This window comes from Pollachius pollachius (assembly GCF_949987615.1).
Source record: "Pollachius pollachius genome assembly, chromosome: 5".
Classification (NCBI taxonomy): domain Eukaryota; kingdom Metazoa; phylum Chordata; class Actinopteri; order Gadiformes; family Gadidae; genus Pollachius; species Pollachius pollachius.
Genome location: NC_136938.1, coordinates 18,476,901 through 18,504,785, shown reverse-complemented (window position 1 = coordinate 18,504,785; position 27,885 = coordinate 18,476,901). Strand labels below are relative to the sequence as shown.

The 27,885-nt window shown below is 42.7% G+C and overlaps 2 protein-coding genes across 2 annotated transcripts; one reads left to right on the top strand and one right to left on the bottom strand.

Annotated features, from left to right (window-relative positions):
- The first annotated feature begins 8,320 nt into the window (after positions 1 to 8,320).
- On the top strand, positions 8,321 to 14,486 carry LOC307076172 (eukaryotic translation initiation factor 4 gamma 2-like). Its single transcript, XM_079737055.1, has 19 exons — positions 8,321 to 8,431; positions 8,587 to 8,697; positions 8,834 to 8,936; positions 9,024 to 9,155; positions 9,411 to 9,477; positions 9,571 to 9,722; positions 10,006 to 10,113; positions 10,269 to 10,439; positions 10,648 to 10,786; positions 10,925 to 11,085; positions 11,203 to 11,331; positions 11,539 to 11,664; positions 11,772 to 11,864; positions 11,952 to 12,167; positions 12,257 to 12,515; positions 12,764 to 12,968; positions 13,060 to 13,268; positions 13,383 to 13,504; positions 13,614 to 14,486. Coding segments are annotated over exons 5-19 (2,157 nt in total). The 5' UTR covers positions 8,321 to 8,431; positions 8,587 to 8,697; positions 8,834 to 8,936; positions 9,024 to 9,155; positions 9,411 to 9,476; the 3' UTR covers positions 13,680 to 14,486.
- Positions 14,487 to 16,104: 1,618 nt separating this feature from the next.
- On the bottom strand, positions 16,105 to 26,708 carry ctr9 (CTR9 homolog, Paf1/RNA polymerase II complex component). The gene is made up of 22 exons (XM_079736249.1): positions 26,562 to 26,708; positions 25,992 to 26,090; positions 25,447 to 25,804; positions 25,235 to 25,324; positions 24,820 to 25,076; positions 24,591 to 24,698; positions 24,257 to 24,493; positions 23,896 to 24,114; positions 23,402 to 23,585; positions 23,147 to 23,235; positions 22,582 to 22,767; positions 22,402 to 22,489; positions 22,069 to 22,217; positions 21,863 to 21,979; positions 21,614 to 21,759; positions 21,437 to 21,508; positions 21,171 to 21,306; positions 20,745 to 20,888; positions 19,336 to 19,487; positions 19,161 to 19,242; positions 18,898 to 19,010; positions 16,105 to 16,825 (listed from the first exon to the last, which is right to left on the bottom strand). The coding sequence occupies exons 1-22, from the start codon at positions 26,604 to 26,606 to the stop codon at positions 16,426 to 16,428; spliced, it is 3,471 nt and encodes a 1,156-aa protein (XP_079592375.1). The 5' UTR covers positions 26,607 to 26,708; the 3' UTR covers positions 16,105 to 16,425.
- Positions 26,709 to 27,885: the final 1,177 nt, after the last annotated feature.

Genomic DNA, 27,885 nt, shown 5'->3' with positions numbered 1-27,885 from the left:
CCGCACTTCAGAGGTAATTAGTTTTTCCCCTCCATAATTCATTTATATTGAACCAGCTAGGGGGAACAATGTACGTCATTGAGATTAATGTAACGGCATGTTAGGCAGGCCCTCCTGAGTGACTTACAGCATAGGATGGGTCAGAGGCCCAATCACGTTTGGTCTTAATTACCCAGCTACTTAATGGAAGGTGATGCTGAGCCAAAAACAAAAGAGGACAAATACTCAGCTTAAAATAAATTCCTTTAAAAAGAAGATTGCGCGTCTTGTTCAACTTTCGTCTTCCTGTTTTTAAACAAAATAGGATTCAGATGTTTCGTTCTAGTAGTGTATGTCGGTTAAAGAATACAGCTAAATAAATAGCTTGATGAATTGGTGTCTAGTTTGTTGTAGACAGAACTCCCACTGTTATGATCTGAAGGGAACCAATGGTGGGCAGTCACTCTGGGAATCCAGGGTGGGTGGGAGAGTTGAGGCATAGGCAAACAGACAGCAGCTTGTCTCCTCTTGCGTCTGGCAGACGGTGTAAAACCCCGGTCGCATTACCTCAGCCTGGGTGCAGCCAGTTCCCTCAGCTCGGCTGCTGATCCCTTACTCCCTGCTACTCCACTCTACTGGGTCTGGCCCTGTCTAAGCCTATGCTCGGTGACATCTGTCAACATGTGTGTAGTCCTCCCAGGGAACAAAACGCAGCAACAACGTGCGGCGCAGGAGTCGCCTATCACTGTTAATATATGTCAACCTGAGCAAGGGAATGAAGTGGTGGAGGCGTCTATGCAATGAATAAAATATACTTTGATACAGGAACGGAGCCATGGAGCTGCAGAATGTATGATGGATGTTGGCTCGTCAGAATTGGGGTCGGTTGAAGTACAGTCTCACAACTTACTCAAAAATCGAAAGTCTGAGAGGAGACAAGTTTAAATCTGGGTAAAGAGGGCGTTTAATATCTTTCGCTTCATATTTGTTTGGACCAATAATTTCGCTGTATCTGTAAGTGTGTAATTAATCTATTACCAGTAGCAGTAACAGAAATCAGTAACAGAAACTTGGTCAGCACTAGCACTATTACACTGTAAAGAATTGTCTGTAAACGTTTTAAAGCAACAGTGTGTAGACTGGCCACTGTATGAATGCACCTATTTAAATCCCCTTCTGAAAACGTATCCACTCATGAATTCGTTTTTTCCTTACTGCGTAAACTCACATATCACCGTAATGTTACAGGAAACAAGGCATAACTCTTTCTCTTTCAGTTCGTGGTTTTTGATGAAGTAGAACTGCTGGATCCGAAATGAGTTTTCTAGTTTCCAGTGGTAAATTGATGGAAGAATGAGGTACAGAGGCGGTTGTGGTTGTTGTTGTTGTTCTTTCAACAACCAACAATACAGTCATATATGGTGATCTATATGCCTACAGCATGGCTTGCAGTATGATTTTGTCAGCTCTAACTAAATCGACAGCAACCGTAGCAACCTCATCATCCATCCTGCTAAGAGTTGGAGGGGGGAATCTATTCCAATTTAGGATGTCTTTCTTCCAGGATGTGGAAGGTGTCAGTACTGATTACTGCAGCACCATGAGGCCTGCAGCAACAACAAACACCAACCAATGAGCCAATCAACATGAGAATGCAAAAGTATGAAAATACAAAAAATTGAATAATAATTAAACATAAATGAAATAATACATATAACGATGTCGTATTATTATAATATGAATCAAATTATGCAAGTCTGAACCTCTAGCAAGCAACCAACGTGGGCGGGTATACATGCCTTGACAGACGTATTTACCCAATCAGCACATGCGATGAAATCATGGCAGAAAACTTAGTTTCTGCAAAAGAATTCCGCTAGTTCATCCTTTTGTCCTTGTTTAACATTTATTATTAAATCTATTTCTGCAGTAACTGCACTTATGGCTAAGTTTACTCTCCTAATGTTAACTTTACCGCTTGTTGCTTCGGGGAGACGCCATTATTGTTTTTCCCGCGGCGGTCTCTATTTTACGTCATTAATTAAGATGCAGGCCCTGATTGGCCCATTTACTTCAACTACGACACTATTGGTCCCAATTACAATGTCATTTCTGGAAATCGATATGGTAGTAGGAAGTCCAGCCTGATAGCGAAACAGAATGTGAGGTTATGCAGGGGCGTAGCCAGGATTCTATTACTTACTTACGGGGGGGGCATGGGAAAATACAGGCAGCAAAGTTAACAAGGATACCTTCAGAAATACAATGGTGGGGCGAACAAGATTCTTATAGGGAAACTTTTGCATTATGGGTCGTTCAAATGTAACAAAGGTGAGTGGGAGTGACCATCGTGGAGGGTTTAGGATTGGCGGGAGAGGCCAAGTTAAACTGCAATACACTATGGATGGATGTTGGATATGTCTGCACGTCTGCAAGCAAGGCTGCAAGACAGTTAAAGGAATCTCCACACCGATGTCAGGACCGCAGAGTCGCTCACCAGCTTCCGCAAAAGACTCAAAACTCACCTGTTCAGAGTTCACCTCGACTCTGCATAGAAACCAATGCACAGCCACCATTGAATGTTGTTCGTCCTGGCACTTGTACATTGCACTTATTCAAGGTACTTAATTGTGTAGCATCTACAGTAGCTGCTATCGTTGCTTTACACGGGGAATGGGTTAGCCTAGCGATTGTAATACTTGCACTTGGTTCTATGAACATCTTTACTGTACCGACAGCGATATATTGTTTCACTTCTTATGACAAATGTACTTATTGTAACAAATGCGCTTATTGTAAGTCGCTTTGGATAAAAGCGTCTGCTAAATGCCCTAAATGTAAATGTATCAGACTAGTATCAGACCTCATGGCTACAGTGGCAATGCAAATGCCATCTTAACAGCTCTCAGTCCGAGAAAGAAAGGGAGGTATCTCTAGGTACAGGGAGAATATATGCAATTCTTTTTAATTTGAATAGTAATTATATAAACAAGGTATAATTTGTATATAATTGTATATTAAAGTTATGATTTATATTTCCACGACAGTAATGAACAGCATATACCATGCTTGAAATGTATGTTAATTGTTTTTCATAAATGTATAAATAATATGATTATGCTTACCTACTATTATATCATAATTTTTACTCTGGCTCTGGTATATTCTATGTGATTGTATAATAATGATGACAATATAACAGGAGAGATGTGGGGGATATTTTGTGATAATTGATAACGGAGTGAAATCTCATCCTTAAAAAAGTATGCCATCTACTTTTCAAGTTCATGTAGAGTGAAGTTTTCAAAAATGTAATTGCTGGCCAACAGAGCATGTAATTGCTTCTTCCAGAGAGACATGGTGATTGCAAAAAAATCACATAAATTGTGTTTCATTGCCAAGTGTGGGACTCAATGTTCTTGTTGAGATCTAAACTAGAGCTATCTGAGATGGAAGTTAAATTTATGTTACACTAAAATAGATGTCCAGGTTATTCCTAGTCTGTAATGTCTGTTCAGTCATAAATCAATGACAGTACTTTAACATTGGGTCATTTGATTTTTCAGCAACATTTCCACAGAGGTGTGAGAAACAAAAAAGTGCAAACATTATAATATTAAGGTATTTCAATATAGCATTGAATAATGCAGCTCCTATGCCCTGTTCCTAAGTCTAGCCCTTTACCACATCAAAGCTCCCATCCTCTTGTATGGATTTGAGCTACAAAAAACTTCAATAATGCTGCTACTGAGCGATTTTGATGAATGAACTTTTCACTTGCCTACAATTTGTGGCTAGATGTTTTGCAGTGGCCCAGTACAGTCATCCTTTGTCCTAACAGAATAGTTACTCAAGTAAATACGTAAACTAAGGCAGACTGTGCCATTACATTGACTGATTTCTCACAGTGCAAAAAACACTTTTTCTTTGTTAAGGCCTGGGTAAATCCCATAATGATTGCTCTGGGTTTGGTCCTGTATACAAGTTTTTTTTTAGGCAGAAAAAAATTGTGAAGCTCCTTACATGGTAGGTCAAAGTGTATCTCCGTATCAACGTGTTGTGGAGCATGGCTTCAGGCCTACACCTGTCTCTGGGAAAATGAAAATGATGATGTCTGGCAATATCTACAATCTGTTGTCATGATAATCAAAACATTTTCAACCATATTATTAAGAGTCAAGCCAATAGTACAATACTGAAAAAGAAAAGGCACAAAATTGGGATGTTTTAAATGCTCTTTTGTTTCTGTTGTTAAAACGTTCCTTCTGTTTGTTCTGATCCCTCAACCAATGCAACAAGGAGGACGGGGAATAGCTAATGCTATCCCCAATGTGTGCTGCAGGTAGAGAGCCCAGCCATCCAGTCAGGACTGTGAGAACACATCATGGAATGGTCACTGATGACTCAGAAGCTCCCTCAAGCCCTGCACAATTGACATGTCTGCCATTTTCCACCGCTTCTTCACTCTCTCTTCTGCCCCCCCGTCTCTCTCTCTTCCTCTCTCCCTCTGTACTGCCTGCACTCTTTCTCTGTCTCTCTGTCTCTGTGTGTGTGTGTGTGTCTCTCTCTTTCTCTCTCTCTCTCACTCTCTCTCTCTCTCTCTCTCTCTCTCTCTCTTTCTCTCTCTCTCTCCCCCCACCCCCCCTTTGCCCAGTGTGACTAGAATGTTAACTGCACAATCAGTGTGAGCAAGGTAAGGGTGCCTGTGTGTTAATCAGCAGTGATCTATTCTCCTGAAAACTATCACTGAGCATGCTTATGAAGTACTCCATCAGCAACAATGCTGCACCAATTAGAGCGCCTGCAAGGCCGCCCCAAAACCCTGCCTCTAACGTGTGAGTGACATAACCTGCTCTTGGTTGAAAAGGGATTGTTTTCGTGGAAGCCAATCAGAATTTTCATTTTTTTATCCATTTCCAACACAACACAACTGGAAAGAGTCTGTGTGGATTCACCAGGCAAGTATAAATGAATAATTCAAATACGCTACCTTTGTTCTTAATTAATTCATTTTTTTTACTGAAACCTCTGTCAATTTAATTTGCATTCCAAAGGGTTTCTTTCCCCCAGTGCCCATAATATGGAAGATTTTTTAACATAACTTGACCCATTCAGCCTGGAAGATGTAGCACTAATCTCCAATGTGTGTGTGTGTGTGTGTGTGTGTGTGTGTGTGTGTGTGTGTGTGTGTGTGTGTGTGTGCGTGCGTGCGTGCGTGCGTGTGTGTTTGTCAGATAGAGATGAAGGGGATGTCTTCATCTAACATCATATTGTTGAAGTGGAAGTGAAAATTTCTTACATGCATGACTATAGCACCACCTAGATGCATACTACAGGTAATGCATCCTGGTTCTTTCTGTAGCTATCAGTCTGTGAAAAATTGGTATCGATAATTGGTTTCATTTATTTTGGCAAAGAAAAAGCTTACAATTCTCTGCTTAATATTCTGCCATCCACCGAAAATCCTTTCAAAATGCATGCAAAGGCCCATATTATATATTCCATGCCCATTTAAAACGGTTATCAACCAGGTTCGGTGGATGTGTCATTTAAATGAACAGTGAATGAAATATTCACATTATTATCTACTATTATCTACATTATTGTCTATTTGTTGCAATTATTATCTCTGATTATATGTTTGTATCTATTTTTGAAAAGGCTCATTACCACACAAACAATATTGTGGAAACAGAATGAAGACACACACGCACACACACAAACACACACACCCACACACACACACGCACACAAACACACAGACACACATACACACTCACACACACATACAAAAACATACACACATGTACACACACACACACACACACACACACAAGCACTCGATGCACAAGATCATCTGAGCTTATCAAACTCACCAATCCACGCTCCAGGACTACCTCCGGCCGAAACTCCTTTCATTTTGCAGCATCTTTTGACTGGAACACCATTCAAGGCACCCTCAAACTTATAGCTATTACATCACAGTCGGCCTTTTCCTGCAGAAACTTAACAATATTTTAGTAGACCCCTCTTGCTCCTGTTGATTCCCCAGTTTCTCACTTGCATACACCCTTCACACACAATATAACATTGACACATCTTAATTTATTTTTTCCACCCAGACACACGCATCTGCTTGCGTACACACATGCACGCATACTCTCATGCGCGCGTGCACACACACGCGCACATGCAGGCACACGCATGTGCACTACCTTCATTTGTGTATTTGTTATTTGTTATTTGTATCTGTACTCCTGTTGGGGCCTCTTGGACCAGATCAACATTGAAAATAAGAAACTGTTCTTAATAATAAATGAACAGACACACACACGCACACACACACACACGCGCACACACACAAACAAACTTACATATACAAATACATATTATTGTAAAAAATGTTTTGGACTGAATACTTTTTTAGACATTTGACATTGTGGCAAATTTGTATCTGCACCAGAGGGATTTTTTATTTTTTGCCCTGCAGTCATTTACTGCCAGATGGTACGCCGACTCACCATGGCAACCATAGGCCTACATAAAATGGTGTCAGATTCTCATTATGCAGAGAATTTGTGAAAACTTAACAGATCTCCCACGACTCTAGTCCAATCGGTCATAATTTGTAAAGCTCAACAATAAGATGACTTAATGGGCAGTTGAACTACATTTCTTGATATTTTGCCAAAGCATTAATTATTATGAAAAATCGCTTTCACTGTGGGAATGTTTGACGTAGCATTGGGATATCATCCATCAGCGAAAAAAGCCTAAGAAGCCAGGCTTCCTGCTGAAAGAGATGAAAACGGCTGGGACAAGTTTAATGGTGAATTATCAAGCACATCGTTGCATATTGGCAATGTGATGGGGATTCGGTATGAGGTCAGAGGATAACATAATTAGAGGGGAATGGCCTACAGGGCTTGTATATCGAAATGCATTATGGGATTTCTTTTTGGTGGCAGTAATCCGCCATTTTGTGATGTCCCAAGATAGTTGTTATGTAAAATCCTAAATAAACGTAAATATAGCCTGCCCCTAGGTAAATGAAAACCTTGTTTTGCCACGTATTGCATGGGAAACGCTCTGACACAATAATGTATCCTACTGATGATAAATCATTTTACGATTAATAACTACACAATGACCAAATAACAATTACTCTAGACTAGCATTCCTATGCGGCCAATACCTCCGATGTGACGTCATGATGATCAAGCCCATAAGTCCACAAAGCAAAAATAAGAAAATGCTTTTTTTTTCTTTCTTTACAAATTATGCTATTCCAAAGTGATTGGGACAAATTCGGCATTTGTTGGGGACATGAAATGACACCTATGGCTTTTACAAACCTGTAATATTGTGGTTTCCGTGAGACTGAACTTGAAACCGGTTGTAAATAATTATTTTTAATAAAGTTGAAACCGGACATTATTTAAACGTAAGGGGATAGCACTGTTCGTAAGATGCTCATGTGGATTTGATCTTCTCAAGTATGCTGGGAACAGGCACATGAAACTTGTCCCATATCGTTTTTCTAAAAACAACACGTGACAATTTTTTGGGATGGCGCAATATCTAGTTTCGTTCAAGTGACGTGGGGTGTAGAGAAATGACGCGATTGGAAACAACCCCCCGCACCCATAAAACCCGTCAGTCAGTGACGTCAGCCTATAGTCGTGACTCTTTCTTCTCCTTACCGGCATTGTACGCATTGATCGCCGTTGGAAGAAGCATCGAATATCAATCTCAACTTCTAATTTATTTCTTATTAACTTCACAACCAATGCTCCATTCCCTGAGCCACATTGGATCAAGGTAATGACGTCCTGCGGTAGATTATCTAGGCCTGCTTTTTTTAGTTCCCCTGACGGGGTGATACCGGTTTAGCTCTTTTAGCTAGCCGGGAGCGTTAAGAAATTGTTTATTCTTAAAAATAATCGAGTTACGAGAAAACATATCGTGTAAACATATGCGGTGAACGTTAATGTAATAATAATAGCCATAAATGTCTCGTTCATCTTCTGGAAAATGGGTCTTATTGGTGTATTAACGGGAATAAGGATGGCTAGGTTAGCAGCTAGATACTAGCATTGAATGCGATTACGCAAACCAAAAAAATACCCTCGTCTTTTACACATCTATCCAATTTCGCCTAACATCTCGTTTGTTATCTTCTTTATGTGTTGTATTTGTTCCCTACTATGTCATTATTTTTAACATTAAGGCAAAAAATGTACTTTGGGCAAACCTGCCTCCAGGGGTCGCTGTACTAAACATGTTCATACGTAGATGAAAATCCAGTTCACCGAACAGGCTTTTTTTCTTCTTCAGGCCTCGTTTCACCAGCCCCATCCCAGCCCAGTAACTCGTTATTTTTTAAGATAAATCCTTGTCAAACCGCCAAAGTGGAGAGTTTCGCTGCAGAAGGGAGTGCTTGTCGTTTCAGGTCTGTGACCTTTGCACTTATTTTAATAAAAATGTGTTTCCTTTGTTAATGTGGCAATAATTGTGTAACGTGTCGGCCCTAGCCTAGTTTAATCACACGGCACAAACGGACTAGGTCCAAGCTTATGCTTTCCTTCCTTCCTTCCTTCCTTGCAGCAAGTTCCCCGGCAAACACTCAGGAGGGGGCCCTCAGCGATGGGTGCCTTCTAGGCAAGACGCCTTAAATGAAAAAGGGAGACATGACAAAATCTTCCGCAAAGTGAGAGGGTATGTTCACGTCCAATAAAATCAAGCAATCCTATGCTTGCCTACATGACAATAGGTCCCACATAACTATCTTAATTTTGAAATAACGGAACCTTATTTCCAATGTGACTGGTGACAAGTTTTTTTCTTTTATTAGCATACTCAACAAGCTTACCCCTGAGAAGTTTGACAAGCTATGCCTCGACCTTCTGAACGCTGGCATAGAGTCTAAAGTTGTCCTAAAGGGGATCATCTTGTTGGTAAGTATTTGCCTATCTATTTCACTTTATTGAAATTTTAACTGGTCAAATGAACAGTTTGCTTCATGCATGTATTTATTTTTTTAGATTGTTGACAAAGCCCTTGAAGAGCCAAAGTATAGCTTGCTATATGCTCAGCTATGTCTCCGCTTGGCAGAGGAAGCACCCAACTTTGACAGCTCATCACCAGAGATTCAAACTACACAAAAGCAGAGCACAGTAAGATGTTTGAAAATCACTGGCCAGAATGTAATCTTGATCTGTTCTTGCACAGGTCTAAATGTATTCATTGCTAGTAAATGGCAATTGATGGTATGGCCGATACTTTGTTTTCAAGATTGATTGTCATCTGTCATCAATAAATTACACCATTGGAAACCTCAATCTCTTCATTCAATGACACTCTGGTATTTATAAAAGTCTGAGTTTTGATAACTGTATTCTGGATGTAATTTTTATGTTTGTCTTTTTCAGACATTCAGGCGTATTCTTCTTTCAAACCTTCAAGAGGAGTTTGAGAACCGTGCCAAAAATGTTGAAAGTGAGTTGTTTATCAAATAGGTTTTACATAAAATTCATTGTTTAATACGAAATGCATTGAATTAACTGAAATCCTATCTTGACTACATTTTAGTGTATGATAAACAAGATGGCCCTCTCACAACCGAGGAGGAAGAGCAACGCACAATTGCCAAGATCAAAATGCTGGGAAACATCAAATTCATTGGGGAGCTTGGCAAACTTAATCTCATCCATGAATCCATCCTTCATAAGTGTATTAAAACGGTATGTTTAGAAAAGTATCAATTTGTTTTTATTAGGGGCCAATTTGCAGAAATGTACTTTTATTATCGTTAGGATTGTTTTGCTGGATACCAAGTGCCAATAGTATACACAAGTAGTTTTTAAACATGCATTTCCTGTTATACTTGTAAAGTGAGGTCCTCTGAGACTATTTTTTTTTTTTTAATGTGAGCATGAAATTCAATAGTGTAGTACAGTCAAGTTCAACATGATTCATATGTAAATGCATTTTGAGGTGTGTTATGATGCCTTTTTTTTCAATCAGCTTCTGGAAAAGAAGAAAACCCAGGTTAATGATATGGGAGAAGACCTGGAATGCCTCTGTCAGATCATGAGAACAGTGGGACCCAGACTGGATCATAAAAAAGCAAAGGTAAGCTGAGTGTGTATCACATTCCTTATTGCCAAGACTAGCTGGCCTACCTAGTGTTGCACAGAATTGAAGCTGTTAATCCATAAAAAGTGGAAACTGTGAAATTTTACTTGTTTTTAATACACCTCTAATTACTGCTGATATTTCTATTGCAGTCTTTAATGGATCAGTACTTTCGGAGAATGGATTGCTTGATGAACAGCAAGGAGTTGTCTGCCAGGATCCGCTTCTTGCTACAAGACATAGTGGAGTTGCGTGAGAACAATTGGGTTCCTCGCAAGCCTTTCATGGACAACACACCCAAGACCATCAATCAGATCCGTCAGGTAAAGAATTTTTCCATTTATTATAGAGAAATAGAATCAGATTATTTTAGAAGTTCACATTGCCTTTCTTTGTTTTTGAACAACTTTTTAACTTGTCACCATTGTAGTTGAAGGGTTCTTCCTCGATGTTCAGTCAAAGGGAAGCAAAGGTTGAAGATGAATTATTTTGTGTGTATATTTATCGATTTTTGTCTTTCCCTTTATACAGGAAGCAGGTATATTTGGTCACAACCTGACCCAGGAAATGAGGGATAACTTCTTCATGGAGAGCGTCTTCCTGTCATCTGCTCACAAGCTTGACAGGGGAACCCTGGGGGGGTTAGCCGATATGTTTGGGCAAATGCCTGGTATGTAAATCTGAACCGTCTCCTCTGTATGGATGTGCTACTGTTTTTTTTTAGCATTCACACGTTTCCCTAAAAATGATGTCCAAATGGGTCTTCTCCTATCGTCCCTGGAGTATAACGTTTTCTTTTGCTCAATAGGCAGTGGTATTGGCACAGGCCCAGGGGTGATTGAAGACTGCTATAACCCGAATATGGACCGCCACCGTATTAACCCGCGCTTCAACGGCCACAATGCGCTCAACGCCCCGTCCCAGTCTCAGTTCAACATGGGAGGCAGAACTCTGATCAAACCCAACCAGGTAAATTACTTCTATTCCCCACTAGACCTGCCGCTCTTATTTTGGATTTTTATTTTTTTATACAAACGTTTGCAATAATGTAGTTTCATTTTGAGTAATATTTGCGTTTTCTTCTAGGGACCGACTCTGTACAAAACCCCGAACCAGAATCATTCAATGCTGCTGCTGCAGCAGCAGCAGCAGCAGCAGCAGTCTAAGAATGGGGGACCGCAATTTGTCAAGAAGGGCCGTCTTGGCGCAGATGAGGTACAAAACTGAAGTTGTTATCTCTTTTTGGCCCAATTTAACAACCAATTATAACATCATTTTTTTTGAAAAGTTAATATTTGCATACATTAAGGCTGTTTAAGTTATTTATAGGCCTATACCTAAAAAGCTTTCACTGTAACCCTGAATGTGGCATTTGGTTGAATATTGATTTTGAAGTAACACTGGTTGCCTTTATCTTTCTAGATAAGTTTAAGACCTGCACAATTCAGTTTTAATAAAACTCAAATGACGAAGCTGCAGCCACAGACTCCAAATATGATTCCTCCTAGTGCTCAGCCAATACGCACACGAACCCCTCCTCTGGCAGAAGTAAGCATATGCATAGGGTTTTTCTTAACCTAAACCCATATCCCACTATAGAAGCCCCATGTTAACTTGCCATGCCTTTTTTTTTTTTCTTTTTTTTTTTTTTACAGCTTGGCTTGAAGGCAAACCCTCTACCAATTCAGGAGAAGCCTCCAAAGCCCACCAAGAAAACGCTTTCAAAGGAAGAAATGCTTACAATGACCGTGCGTTTTCTTTATTCCACTTTCTTTCTTTTGTATGACTGGTGTCATTCTTGGATGCAGACATAACGTTGCCTGTTTCCCCTTCAGGAGGCCTTGCTGGTTAAATACCTCAGCAGCAAGGACCTTGAGGAGGCTGTGAACGCTGTGAAGGAGATGAAGGCCCCAAAACACTTTGTACCAGAGATGCTGAGGAAGCTTGTGGTGTATTCACTGGAGCGCCCGGACGAGGACCAGGAGCAGACCAGTGTGCTGATCCATGGGCTCTGCTCTGATGGGCTCGTCACCGGGGAAAACCTCATCCAGGTTGGTTTCACTACCTCCGAAAAGAGTTCTGCTGCCTTCCTTTTTTCAACATCTAGTCTAACCTTACGTTTTGGTTCCCTTCTCGCTAGGCTTTTCTAAGCGTCCTCGACCAGTGTCCCAACATAGAGGACCAGATTCCTAAGGTCAAGTCGTACTTGGCTCAGTTTTGCGCACGGGCCATCATCGCGGACCTGGTGAGCATCGCCGACTTGGCCAGTCCCCTGGAGAATGGGAACCACTTCCCCCTCTTCCTGCTCTGCCTGCAGCAGGTCGCCAAGAGGAACGATCCTGACTGGCTGACTGATCTGTTCCTGCAGAGCAAGGTCAACATGAGCAAGATGCTACCTGGTATGTAATAAGATGGCTGACTTTAGTGTGTCTTTGAGTATTGATTTTTGAAGAGTGCTTTCTTGGACTACCTCGGATAACCTGTATGACAATGTAAATAGCAATTGACAAATGACCATGAGCCGTTCAATTTAGCACTTTTCCTGGAAGTACAGAAATTCCCATTCAGCACTTCATTTGTGTTTTAATAATGGTACGAAAAATCATGCCTTTGGCCAATGCTAATGGTTCTGTGTTCAATCCTGCAGAGTGTGACCAAAACAAGGAGAGAATGCTGGAGGTCCTGGATGGCAGAGGCCTGGGCTTCTTGTTCCCCTTGATGAAGCTGGAGAAGGAGCTGCTGAATCAGCTCAAGAAAGACCCCTCTCCCCAGTCCATATACAAGTGGATCCGGGACAACATTTCCCTCAAGCTCCACACTGACCCGGGCTTTGTCAACATCCTGATCACCAGGTACATACAATCACTGAAAAACAAAAACCTATTCTCCTGATGTGAACCCTGTTTGAATCTCAGGTATTGATCGTGCCCTCTCTCCCATCAGTTTCTTGCAGTTCATAGACTGCAAGATCTTTGCTGATGACGAGGAAGAACAGCTTGCAGCCCCCACTAAGGAACAGATGGACCAGGAGAAACAGATGCTGCAGGATTTCAAGCCGGTGGCGCAGAAATTTCTGCATGATCAAGTTGACCTGCAAGTCTGTGCCCTTTACGCCCTGCAGGTCCACTGCAATTCCAAGGCTTTCCCCAAAGGTATGTGCACATTATCTTGGACCTGCGTGTATAGCAGTGTGAATGTTACAAGGCAGTCAAACGGGTGTCATTGCCTGCTTTTCTAACTGAATTTCCTCTGAACACTTTTGGCAGGCATGTTGCTGCGCTATTTTGTCAACCTGTATGATATGGAGATCATTGAAGAGGAATCTTTCTTGGCTTGGCGAGAAGACATTGTCCAAGAATTCCCAGGAAAAGGAAAAGCCTTGTTTCAGGTAATTTGGCACTGATGTGTTCATAAGCCACCATGCATGGCTCCTCGGCAGAAAGACAATATGCATGCATTCATTTGTGTTGACCTTATTGTGAATCCTTCCTCTGCAGGTGAACCAGTGGCTGACCTGGCTGGAGACGGCTGAGGAAGAAGAGTCTGATGGGGAAGAGGACTGAAACTGAACCAAAGCCTTATGGTTATGATTATGATACAAAGTTGCAGTTTTCTCCCCCTCTTGTGTCTCTGTGCCCAATTTCAACCATCCCTCTTGACTTACCATTTTGTTACTCGCTGTTTAATTTGTTTTAGCAAATATCCTGCCAATAATTCCCAAATCACTTAGATTCCTCTTGGCTGTCATCTTCTGGCCGACTGATGGGTTCCAATGTCTTGGCGCCAACAAAATGTTCTAGGTTTTGCGCTGTGAATCCTAGAGGCAGTTTGTCTTCTTCAGTCGTATATACAGGTTATTTGTGCTCATGCTGAGTTCTGAATGGTGGTCTTTAATAACAATTATTTTTAAGGCATCTCCATAAGATACATTTGCTTAAACTTTATTTATTTCATCTCATTAACAAAATATTTTGGTCATTTTAAGATTTCTTTTTAAATGCTTTTGGCCGATGAGAGGGAATCATGTGGCCGTGTTGTACAATCATACTTTAACTTGTTTTTTTACATCTTAACAGACAACACCATCTGCGCCTCAGGTTGTAACATAAGACCAGCATTTGCCAAAGAAATACTGTTTTTAAATTGTTAAGAGGACTAAATGGTTTTTTTTTTTTTCAGCATCTTGTTTGACAAGTTAAAACTGTTTTCATATTTGCCTGATCCAGACATTGTTTTGTTACCTAGCAATTTTGATGAAATTTATGTCTGATTTTTAAAACTTTTTCTAATTCTATTTAAAAAAGGTTACTGTACTGTAAGAGCTATGACTTTACTGTGCAATAGTTGTTCTTCAATAAAGTTAAAACTCAACAAAATAAATCTTTGTCCTTCAAATTCAAGGAAGCCGGTACTATTGCAGTGATTATCTTATTTTACTGAAACTACCATTGGATCAAACTATGTATTGTATAAATCCTGTGTCACATGCAGGGCCATAGCTAAGGTTTGAGAAATGGTGGGGTCTGGGAGATTGGGTAGAGGCTTCAGATGTTTGGGGCGGGTTGTGCACTCATTACAAGTCAAACACGGTGGACAAAGTAACACGTCTGAAGTGAATTACGCATTTTGTCATCTGAGAAGTTCAAACGCTGAGTTTTGTGCAGTATTGTAGTTTCTCTCGAAAGATTAGAGGTCTGGACCTCGGTGACCTCATAACTGGCTACGGGCATGGTTACGTCAGCAGGTCCCAGGTTAGCAAACCCGTGCAAAAAAGTAGTTAATTCAACAAAAATGGTGAAACTAGAGTGGAAAATTATTTTCTAATCACGCAAACCAATATAAAGGTAACTATTGTGCAAAGAATTATTGGTAATTCAACAAAAATTGTGAAACTATATTAGTCTTTACACTCTGCAAATTTTCAGTATTATAGGCTCAGTGTCACACTCTAATCAGCTAATTAATCCAAAACACCTGCAAAGGTTTCCTGAGCCTGCAAATGGCTTCAGTCTTGTTTGTTAAAAATCACAATCATGCGGAAGACTGCTGACCTGACAGCTGTGCATTAAACCATCAATGAATTTTGGAAATGTTGCATTTCTTTTGGAAACCAAGGTCCCAGAGTCTGGAGGAAGAATGGAGAGGCACACAATCCAAGATGCTTGAAGTCCATTCTAAAGTTTCCACTCTGTGTGGATTTGGGGAGCCATGAAATCTGCTGGTGTTGGTCCACTGTGCTTTATTAAGTTCAGAGTCAACGCAGCTGTCTACTAGGTTATTTTAGAGCATTTCATGCTTCCTTAAGCAGACACACCTTATGGAGATGCTGACTTAATTTTCCAGCAGGACTTGGCACCTGCCCACACTGCCAAAAGTACCAAATCCTGGTTAAATGACCGTGGGATTACTGTGCTTGATCGGCCAGCAAACTCACCTGACCTGAACCCCACAGAGAATCTATGGGGCATTGCCAGAGAAAGATCAGACATTAGACCAAACAATGCAGAAGACCTGAAGGCCACTATTGAAGCAACCTGGTCTTCCATAACACCTCAGCAGTTCCACAGGTTGAGCATCCATGCCACACCGCATTGAGGCAGTAATTCGTGCAAAAGGGGCCCAAACCAAGTACTGAGTACCTATGCATGATTATCAGAAGGCCGACATTTCTGTATTTAAAATCCTTTATTAATTTTATATTCTGTTTGAGCTTTTGAATTTGGGGATTTCATGAACTGTAAGCCATAATCTTCAAAATTATAACATAAAGGCATGAAATATCTCACTTTCCATGTAATGAGTATTTAGTATTAGCTTCACATTTACATTTGAATTACGGAAATTAACTCTTGCATGATATTCAACATTTGAGTTTCACCTGTAAGATGTTTTGTTTGCAATGGATTGCCATTGAGGATGGCAGTGTATCAGTACAAAAACAATGGACGCATTGGACAATTTTTAGTCATTTTATTTACATGTGTTTAACTCATTTTTCGGTCAGTGTTTGTACCGGTCTTTTGTGGAAAAAAACCGACAAACCTTTTAAGAAGTTGAATTAAGATGTGATCAAACATAAAAAAGGACATCTGGTTTACCCCTCTGGACCTCTCCCAATTTGTGGCACATCCAACTATTCATGACTAGCATACACTTAAGCTACAAAACGTTTCTAAATCTATTGTGAGTGACAAAACAAAAGTCCCTGCAATTGAAACAGACCCATGTAAAAAAAATAAAAACGCAGCTCCAGACAGCACCCCGATGGACTTATCATATTCATAGAAAAGTCTCTGAAGTCGGTCTCCCTCAATCGCTGTCGTCGTCCGAGCCTCGGGCGGACCGCGCCGGCTCCGAGCCGTTGTCGGAACGCCGCGGCGAGCCCTCGTTGTCCGACCCGGCGTTGGACCCCCGGGCCGACGCCGCGGCCGGCGAGCCGGGCCGGGACTCGTCGTCGGAGCCCGATCGCCCCCCTCTCTTGCTCCCGGTGTCCGACTGCTCGTCCGAGTCGGACTGCCGCTGCGCCCTCCTTTTCTTGACGGGCTGGTCGCTGCCCGAGTCATCGGAGGCGCCGGCGGAGCGCCGGGGGCTGCCGGCCTCGCTGCCCGAGCGGTTCGGCCCCCCGGCCTCCGAGTCGCTGTCCGACGCAATGCGCTTCCTGGGGGCGGCGCTCTCGTCGTCCGAGCCAGAGATGCTGCCTTTTTGGGTACTACATGGTGACAGATGGCACGAGGTTAACATTTAGCAAATCTACCCAAAAATCACACTAACTTATTATTTGAGTCTATGATGACTTTACCTCATTGAAACAGATTTATTCTACTTTCAATGGGTAAGGGTTTCCTTTGCCTGTTCAAGCGTTTCCAACGCATTTGGAGGGTTTGTTTAGTTGGATTAGTTCAGGACAAGCCTGGAAACAAGACCAATCTGAAAACTCATGTCTCATTTGCTCCGGCAAATGCGTCTGGGCCCCCTTCTGTTCAAACTGATTACCAGCAGACTCGCCAAAGGGAAAATCGCAACCGTTTATCAAATATGGGGCAGGTTTTAATATGATGATGGTACAGCGGAGCGCCCCATGCCGTTGAGGCATTTTTATGAACCACCAACGGGGCTGCTGTTTGTGAGTCACACTGTTCGATACACACTGTTTGCTGTAGGTCCATCTAACTACGTCCAGAGGCATTTGGGTCTGCGTCTGTCGATGACGTTCATTGGGAATCAAAAGTGACTGGTACGCATTGTGAATTGTTGACGACACTTTACCGCTCGGTAGACTCTGGAATCCACGTTTCACATTCTGTTATATCACCCATTTTTATATGTGGTTGTATCCCGAGCTTTGCAGAACCTAAATACGTGTGTTTTGAATGAAACCATATGGAATATGCGCCCATTGGCCGGCCCAGCCAGGAAACATCGAGACAACATGTAAACAAGGGGATGACTCAAGGAGCCTTAGGATGACTCCAGGAGGTCTAGCCATGACAGTGGCTAGACCGCTGTCTTATGGGGCCAGGGGGATTGAAGCGTCGATGCTTACCTCCATTTAAGTGACTGTGTGAAATAGGCGTTACTAATCTCTTTGAATGATGTTTGATGGCTTGTATCTGTGTTGGGATTAGTAATGCGCGATATAAACGATATACGATATAAACGATAAAAAAAAAATGACCTACGATAGATTTTAATTATATCGCTCTATCGCGATAATGCATGTTGAGGACGCAAAATACAATGTTTAATTTTTGGTTTGGTGCGGTTCCATTTCACATTGAAACAGTGCCAGAATTTGTCAACAAACCCGCATGTGTGCAAAGAACGTTAAATCATTGGACAAAAAGGTCCGGGGGGGGGGGGGGGGGGGGGGGGGGAGGAGCACCGGTGAAAGTAAACAATCATGGATATCCAGCGTGATAAACATTGATCTGCGGAGCGATCCAACTCCATCTCCCTCATCCTGACTCGGAATGTGTTAAATGCATCGGCATTTTTATGTTATGTTTTCCAGCATACTTTTTACTTTCTTTTGTCGGACCGTCGGGTGGTGGCTCAACATGGAGCAAAGAGGAGACGGAATGTCTTTTGGATATCGGACCCAAATATCCAATAGACGTTCCGTCTCCTCTTTGCTCCATGTTGAGCAACGTCTCCGAGACCACCTCTCCGGCTGGGTCAACCTCCTTTTGATCGATAAAAAATATCACGTAATCGACAAAAATCGTAACAATCAATGATCGATCATCAATTAATCATGCCCATCCCTAATTGTCAGTGTCTGTTCCTTATCTAAAAAGACACCAGTTTTTCCTGTTCTCTGCATCTTGGGTGGCATTTAAGAACCAAGGACTTAAACTAAGTGTAGTGCCTTTTAGAATGGTTTGCACTTAAGGAAAGAAACCCAATACTAATTTTATTTATCTGCAACATTATGTTGAATGATTACAGTGTTTCACAATAAATGTTCTCGAAATGACATGCTATATTTCTCTTTTTTTAAAATACATTTAGCAGTTTGGCTTTCCTTAGAGTCTATGTAACCTGTTTTGAAACGGTTATTTTATGATTTTATATCGTGATATATATCGTTATCGCAAGATGCTGCAATGTATATCGCAATATGGATTTTAGGCCATATCGCCCATCCCTAGTTGGGATCTTTTTGGATATTTGAAAATGTTACATCTTGTAGGCCAATTTATAAAGCGTAATATAGATGCATGTAATGTGGCCATCTGTAATGTGCCCCCAACTCCAAACAATAGCCTAAATAGTACTTACCGATCTTCTGCTATTTTCAGGCCGTCTTCATCCGAAGAGGAGTCTGAAGACGAGATGATGGCCTTGGACTTGATCTTTCCCTTGAGGGAGGGTGGAAGGCGGTCTTGCTGGGGCTGGATGGGACGGAATAACACAAACACACACACACACACACACACACGCACACATTTACACAATGCGGTGCCTGATCGTACCCTGGATGATATTTCTTATATTCATTGGACTGGGTGGGGGAGGCATTTGAGTGCGAAACAAAAACTAACCTGGATCCGTTTTCGCTCCTTGGGCTTGCGTTGCTTCTTGGTTCGTGAGCCTCCCTCCCCATCATCGCTGCCATCATCAGGCCTAATAACAGAGACCAGCCGCTTTAGACAACCACCACCTCGACGACACGACAAAAGGGGGATATGTTACTCTGTGTGCCGGCCAGGCTTTCACCTCTTCCTTCTCTTGCGTGACTTTTTGTCTCCGTTCTCATCGTCATCTGGCTCACTACCGCTGCCACCCTTCTTCTTCCTCTTCTTCTTTGAGGGCAGGTCCTCGTCCGAGTCATCGTTGACAAACTCGTCCATGTCAGCCCCCTTCTTGCGCTGCCGTAGAGAAGAGAGCATAAGAGGTCACACACGGTTGATCTGCTGGCATTGCGTCTATGAGGAGGACCAGTGTTTTAACTATGGGGGAGCCAGGGGGGGCTGGTCTCCCTCATAAACTCCCCTGACAGAAGATTGGGGGTCCACATTCATCAAAATGTTACATTTTATACAAGGTCTATTTCTAAAAGTCGTCTGCGGGTAAAGGGCTCTGTGGGAAGGCATGCTCACAGTAGTGTTCTGCTACTCTGCTTCAGCAGTTTGATGCGAAAAACTATCGACCTGATCCAGTAAAAACAAAGGTTTCAGTTGCTCAGCAGAGATTCCTGATGGAAATCTAATCCTGATAAGCTGATTGCATTTTGAAATCCATAAAATGGTTAGCTGGACTCGACTCTGCCCAAAGATTAATCAAGGTTTTTATGTTTCCTGGTTTGAGCCGAGATTCTCTTTCATCTGTTTGAGCTTATTAGTTAACCTGCACCTCAATCCGAGCAAGAACAAAGAGCCTGCAAATAATGGGTAGTTTCTACATTACAGGCAAGTTTATTTTAAATGAGAGATGACTATTTTGGGACAGAAAGGGGAGAATTAAATATAAGGCCAATTTTGCACAGCAACACTGCATTTACCGTGGTAAAAACACACATACAGATCAGAATGAAGGGTTTAAAGGAGTTCTCAAAAGCAGCTCAATGCTGCTTTTGAGATGCCAACAATAAATCTCACATTATTAGTTATAACTGCTGCTAATAAATGCCTCTGGATCACACTGATGGTCTTTTGTGTGCCACTTGGGCAGAGCACCTATAGAGAAATAGAACCTGTTTGATTTAGCGTGCGGATTGTATGCTTTTATATAACCCTTAAACACAGTTAAAGTCTCAAAGGGCATAACAGGCCATATATTGATGACACCCTCCTAGCCCTAGCCTCCAAGATGGCATGAAAAAACTCTTAATTAGTAAAGAAGAAAATTTGAGAAGGAATGCAGCGTGTCCATCCATCCATGGTTGACTAGCAGTGCAATGGGTGCCACGATTGACATAAATACACGGAAACATAAGCCTTGGTTGTCATCGTACTGCAAATGTATAAAATTGGTCTGGGATTTTGATCCTTGATCCGTTAAGATTATGTTTTTATGCTTTTGACGTTTTAATTCTGTTCTAGGCCAACGATGTTTGGCTGAGGCAAACTGGCAGAAAGGCGTTCGATAAGCCAGGCCGTTGTCGGGACACGAAGGGGGGTACTCACACGGCTGCCACCCTTCTTCTTATCCTTGGTGGTCTCCTTCGGACCGTCCACGAAGGAGAGCAGGTTCTTGGTCTTCTCCACGTACATGGCCCTCCGCTCCAGGAGCTTCCTCTGGTCCTCAGCCACCCTGGTGCTCTTGTCCTCCTGGACAAACCCACGGAACCCAGAACACACGTTGTGGAGGCTCAACGCAGAAGAAGCGGAAACAGGCCCGTTTACGTACATGGGGGCGACTCTTTATTCCTTAACTCTTACAGAACATTAGAGTTCTATCTCATTAATAACGCAGCTCATCTCGCAACAAGGCGTTTGCAATGGATGCGTGCTCGAGCAAGACACCAAACACTGCTTCTGACGAGCGTCGTTGATGAGTAAGTGTTTGTGTTTGGCATACGTTTGAGTCCATTCGCCAAGGTGTCTACGAACCTGTTCCTTCCGCATCTGCTGCCGCAGTATGTCCCTCTCCTGCTCCTGTTTGGCCCTCATCTCCTTCTCCTCCTCGTCCTGCTTCCTGGCTCGGGACACATGGTACTGGGCCTGGCTCAGGAGATCAGAGCACTGCCTGCAAACGGACACACAGAAACCACTATTTCACTGCAAGGCCCAGCACAGTCTTGTTGCGCTGAATACAGAGCAACAACTGAAGGTCATGTCAACTCATGCATACTCTGAAGTATTCAAGTTCCACTGACCTGGCCTCGGACGCGGCGAGCGCAAGGTCGAACCTCATCTTGTCTCCGGCCTTGCTCAGGTAGCTGAAATATCTGGGATTGAATCGGAAGAAATGACAAAAAGGGGGGGGGGGTTAGAGACAGGAGGCGGACCTTCAGAAGGATGGACATCCGTCCGGTGACTGGAGGCTGTGCTACCTGTGAGCCAGCTCCAGCTCTTTGACGGCGCTCAGCACGGCCTTCAGGTTGCTCTTCTCGTCCTTGAGCACCAGGGTGGCGAGCCGCTGCAGGACCAGCGCTACGTTGAACATCAGGACGGTGTCACTCGGCGCCACATGGCGGGCCTGGTCAGGGGTGGGAGACTGTTACAACGCCGGCCCTATACAACCGCACCCGCACGACAGTAGCCCACCACCCCACAGCGTCCGTCCCAACTCCCCCCTTCACCTTCAGCAGCATTTGTTTACAATCCTGCAGCTTCCCGCATTTGAAGAGCGCCCTGGCCAGGTACAGCAGCACCTCGGTGTTCTGGTGCTTGTAGAACTTCTTCAGGCAGTTCTCGTACTGTGGGGACGGGTCGTAGCAGCGCAGGGTTAGACGGGGCCCACGCGCGTACACAACGATAAAAAGGCGTCGTTGGGGGGCGCTTTTACCATCTGCACGGCGCTGATGTACTGCTTCTGCTCCACATAGATGTGAGCCAGGTTGAGCCAGACGTCGCTGATGTCCGCGGTGGCCTCCCTCACCTGGGCGAACACGTCTCGCGCCTCCCTGAAGTAGCCCTTGTGGGCCAGGACGGCGCCTGCACACAACGCGAGGATCCGTCAGCGACACAACGCGGGACACGTCGGAGAGTATCCCTCTTTGTCCATTCAACGTATCGTCGGGCGGTATGGTTAGCGGTGTTAATGTGAGCAATTATTCAGAGTCAGTGATAGAGGGCACATCAGAGTTGCTATGGCGATAGGGGGATATCATTTACAGACCTATGCCATTGGCAGCGTAGAGGTTCTTGGCATCATTGCGCAGGACCTGTTTGTAAATGGCCAGAGCGCGATCCTGATGTCTCTTTTCCTGTCATGACAAAGACACACAATATTAGATATAGAAAAAAAACATGAATAATATAACTACATTTTGGGGTATTTTGGTGATCCACTCCGTACCTTCTCCCGGTCCCTGGTGGGCTGATGCAGGGTCTGCAGCCACACGTTGCCCAGAGCCAGCATGGAGTAGGTGTCATTCTGTGTGGACGGCTGCTTCAGGATTCGCTCAAACTTCTTCTGACCCGGTCCCCACTCCTGCTTGGCCAGGTGAAGGTTCCCTATGAGCGACCAGGCGTCGGGGTGGTCCTGTGGTCCACAAGCCAGGTCAAGAACACAGTCAGATGGAGGCCAGAAAGGCAGCGTTGTGGTGTAATGCATAGCTCAAAACATACTGTGCCTGGCATTTGTTTAATGGCAACATTGCACATTTTCCCCCTCCGTATATTTATTCCTGTTCAAATGCAACAGCCTACTCGTCTGTACTTTAGGTAGCCACATTTCGAGTAATTGCATCCAAAAATCCAGAACTGGATCAAATGTTTTTTGAGCAATCAAGACACGGTGTTCATGAAAATATATATATACCCCGGGAAAACAATGTTTCTGCGAGCCACTCGTCTGTCTTAGGACTACATTGCAATCAATAAGTACTTCAAAACTACCATGCATATACCAGCATATGTACCTGGTTGATCTGCAGGGCTTCCTTAAACCAATCAGAAGCCTCATAGAAGTTTCCTTTGTCACGAGCCATTGCTCCAAGTCGCAAGTAGCCTAAGGTTGAGGACAAGAGAGGCCAACAATCACAAACAATGTGCCAACAGGTGACGGTTATGTATAGCATGTATATAGCTAAACAAAATATAGTTATTAGTATAGCATCTAACGTATTGCAATGATTACCGGTCTAACACAATGAATTCATTGACCATAATCTTACAGTCCACGTAGTTGGGATGCTCTCTTAGGATGTTTTTGTAGAGTTTTTCGGCTTCGTGGAATTCACACAGGGCCTCGTACAAGCGGGCCAGGTTGTAGGAAGTGGTGACAGAGATGGCGTTGTAGTAGTGCACATCGTGCTCGCCCTCGGCCTTGGCCCTCTCCAGCGACGCAAGGAAGTATTTCTACAGACAGGAGACATACATCATACATACATCTGTCCTTTAGATAACACCCTGACCCATTCGCCACTTTCTCTATCCTGACCAGGTTAGGACTGGCCAATGTATATCGTAACACACACACAAAGAGCCTTTATAAAATCTACATGACTTTACTTGAATCTTCTTGAATGCGATTGACATATACAATACATGCTAGACAATCAAAGTCATGGAATGCAAATAGGTCGTTTAAAAGGCGAACATTAGACCAGACCCTTTGCCCTGCCCTACAGCGGGGGTTAACTCCGTTCCCTTGAGGGCTAGTAGCTACCTTGGCCTCTCCCAGGTTCCCCAGTCTGAAGTGCAGAGCGCCCAGGTTGTTGAGGATCTCGGGCGGGACGTCGGCCTGCACCTTCTCCTGCAGGATGCGGGTGGCTGTGCCGTAGGCCGACAAGCCCCCCTGGATGTCCGTCTGCTCCAGGATCTGAGCCAGCTCGATCCACGCCTCCACGTCGTCCGGGTACTGCTCCGTCACCTTCTTCAGGTGACCCTTTGGTGGAGCGAACAGAGATTCGTTATCTCAGGACACCGGTTTTCTTTTTTCAAGGGAATGTTAACATCAAACAATTGAGGAAACCCAATAACTAAATAAAATACGAAATGTAAATCCAGACGGTATAAAATGTACATACTTTGGCAATGTCCCGCTTCTCTTGATCGTCGGACGTGGCATAGAGGGACCCCAGGATTTTCATGGTCTCATAGTTGTTGGGATAGGCCTTTAACACCTTTTCAAAGCATTGCGCTGCGTTCTCCTTGTCCCTTCGATACACATACATTTGGCCCAGGCCAAAGAACGGCAACACAAAGGTGGAAGAGGCAAACTGAGTGGCCTGGTAATAGTACTGAAAGGCTTGGTCGTAGTCCTCCTAAAAAAAAAGGGAAAATACATTTCTCAGCCACCAAATGATATAGTTTCTACAGAACAAGAAACGCATGCTGGCTAATAATGGTTTTGGCTCATACCTGAACGTGGAAAGAGCGAGCCAGCTGGTAACAGCTCTCAGCCTGCATAGCCTCTACCTCAGTGTTGTGGAAGGCGTGGAGGGCAAGATGCTGCACTTTGCTGTAGTCCTGGTGAGGGAAGGTTAGCAATTGGACAGCTTGAACAATGCATGAATGTCATGTCACACTTGGATCTGGGGCTAGGACCAATGGTATTGGCATTCAGAAATAGCATTAGAGTCAAGGCTACCTTTTTGAAGAAGAAGTGGTTGGCCAGGTGGTTCAGCACCATGGGGTTGCTGGGGTCAATGGTGTAGGCTCGCGAGAGGAGCTGCACACCATTTTTGATGGAGTCTGGCTCCTTGCTGTTGAGCTCCAGCACAGCCAAGCCCACGAGGGCTCCGACGCATTTAGAGTTGAGCTCCAGGGCTCGACCAAAGGCCAAACGGGCCTTCTCCAGTTTGTTTAGCTTGACAAAACAGTGGCCCATTCCAAGCCTGACCTCAGCTAGTTTAAAGATAAGAGAAAACAAGAGGAGTACAGGAGGCAAGAAGATAATTAGTGAAATTATCTGAAAAAATTGGTGAAAAATAACACAGTGAACTCTCCTCAAAGAGGCAAGGGAAGTGGTTAACCTTTAGGGACAATCTGAGTGTAGTGCTTACCTGGGCAGCCAGGGTTGGTCCGCAGAGCCTTCTTGTAGTATGCCAGCGCTCCCCTGTAATCCTTCTTGTTAAAGGAGATGCAGGCCTTACCTGTTCAATGGAAAAGCACTAATATTATTTTAAAATAATAATATTAATAATAATAATAATAATAATAATAATAATAAAAGAACATCACTCACAAAGTTAAAACTGTCAGTTAGAGTACCTACCAAGTAAGGCTGGGATATTATTGGTGGACTGGTTGAGCACAAAGTGGAACTGGGCATCGGCCTGGTCCATTTTATCTCCCTCCAGAAGGCAGAAGCAGGCTCTTCCAAGCAAATGGTTCTGGTCATACATAATGATCTTATCGGCCATCGTGTACAGCAGCGTGGCCTGCGTGATGAGCTCCTTCTTGGCATCTTTGTTTTTCTCTTTACGTGCTTGTTGGACATAGTACGCAGCTAGTGTGTCCAGACAAGTCATCTGGTCCTTCTCATGGTCTCTGTAGTCTAGGTTTCCATCAATGCGGGCTGCCTCTAGAAGCTTGACAAAGTCCTCGGTTTTGCCTTGTTTGTAGTACTCCAACTAAAGATATATACACATATATCCATATTAGAAATGGCTTTTAACACAAAAATAAGTCTCCCCAAATAAATAAACATACAAAAAGGTTAAGATATGAATAAACACTACAATCTTTTTTCTTAACGATCACCTTAACTGTGAGAATGTTTTATGAGTCAAAAAAATGGCAAAAAAGGCATTTACTCACTGCTAAAGCGATCCATATGTGCAGCTGGGTGTGTTCCTGCTTTAGGATGCTAATGACCTCATCTCCCTCCGGCAACTGATCAAAGTCAAGCTCTATTACCTGCAGGGATTAAATACATTGGTCAGCATGAAAACACGTATTATTTTGTAATGCTGTCCAATTAATCAATAACCCTAGGCACGTGATCCTCTTGTATCCTCAGGAAAACTTTGACAAAATTAGAAATTAATGAAAAGTCATGGTTAAATTATTCAGTACACAATTCCATTTTTCCTGGACCTTATAAATCAATTTGTGAATCTCAAAAAGTTATAGTATTTGATCTTAGGTGTGTTTAAGCGTAGATCAATCAGGGATCCAATGGCTTAATACAGTTTATGTTGAAAGGACGCGAAATCATCCAATAATACATTACTACACACACCTAACTTAGCCACCATCTAAAAGGATACGACTTTATAAAGGAGCCATTACGGTAGTACAAGATTCAATTAGCAATGTCAGCTAACATAAAGCTGTACAAGTTTTCACTTTGTATACCAGAGCATGTTCATCGTTGGATCATTTTACCTCGTCAGTATCCCGCAAAGGGATTTCAATAGAACCCCGAGACATCTCGAGAGACGAAAAATCCGCTCGGTTTTGCTTTGAAAAAATATTATTACACCAATATCTAAATAACACACCGTGCGGCTATTATTAGGGAGGGCAGCTACTTCCGCTCAAAAGCTACGATAGTGTGGGCTACAACTTAGGTCCGGGTAGGTCGTAGGACAGACGGTATGTACCGCTTCATCCACATAGAATTTGAATTGTCTATGTTGTTGTAATTATTAGTTTACTATCAAAAGTCACATACTGTTTTATAATGGTAATTTATTTATAAGGTGTCAACCTGTAACAGATACTTAAAACATAATTTAATTAAAAATGTAAATGAAACACATATACATACAGTAGGTTTACTGATGATAGTAATAGCACATTCATATCATGGACGATTATGACTATGAATGTAATAACGGAGGTATAAAGTTGTATATTACTTTCTCATTTCTAGAGTCAATAAATCTTTTGAATTTACTTTCTCAATTTAGTTAACGTTAGTTTATTTTCATGGTGGATATACTCGGTATCCACGTGTCATCTTAATGAACCTGTTTTGCGCGGTACTGTATACTTCTGTTTTTGGTCAGTGTTTTTTTGTTAGATCTATGAGAGCGAATATATGTTTAAACCTATTGGGTAAAAACGTTTCTAGGATTTCAGGACATTCTGGGCCCGGACATCTGTTGCGATCCTCCGCCTGCATTTCTTTTAATTATAAACGAGCTAATTTTTATGTTTTTTTATGCTCTCTTGCACCTTACTTACATGCAAAGTACATGTATTTTCTGATTCGTTATGAATTTATGTGTTTAAAATATTATTAGTTAATGGGTAAAGGAAAATACTTCAAAACTGCTTTCATACATTGATTTCCATGTACCTGAGAAAAAAGGTTATATATGTGAATGTTAACATTAGTACATTGGAATACGAGATGTTCTTTCAGTAAAAACACACACACAGAAACACAGACACAAAGACACAGACACAAGACACACAAAGACAGACACACACAGACACAACATTGTCAGATACAGTTCATGCAGTGTAGTGAAATTCTCTCTCTAGTGCTCAGACAAACTATGCTCGTGTCAAGACATTGGCTAACAGAATAACCAATAGAGGACAAAAAATGCAGTATTTTAGTTTAAATCCCTCTTCTTGCCATTCATTTGGTTTTGGTAGGTGTCCATTTGGAGGTCATACTAGTAGCCTATTCAGCGTAGTAGCAGCAAAAATCATAATTTCATATAATTATTAGTATTCTGTTATTTTTCAACAACGC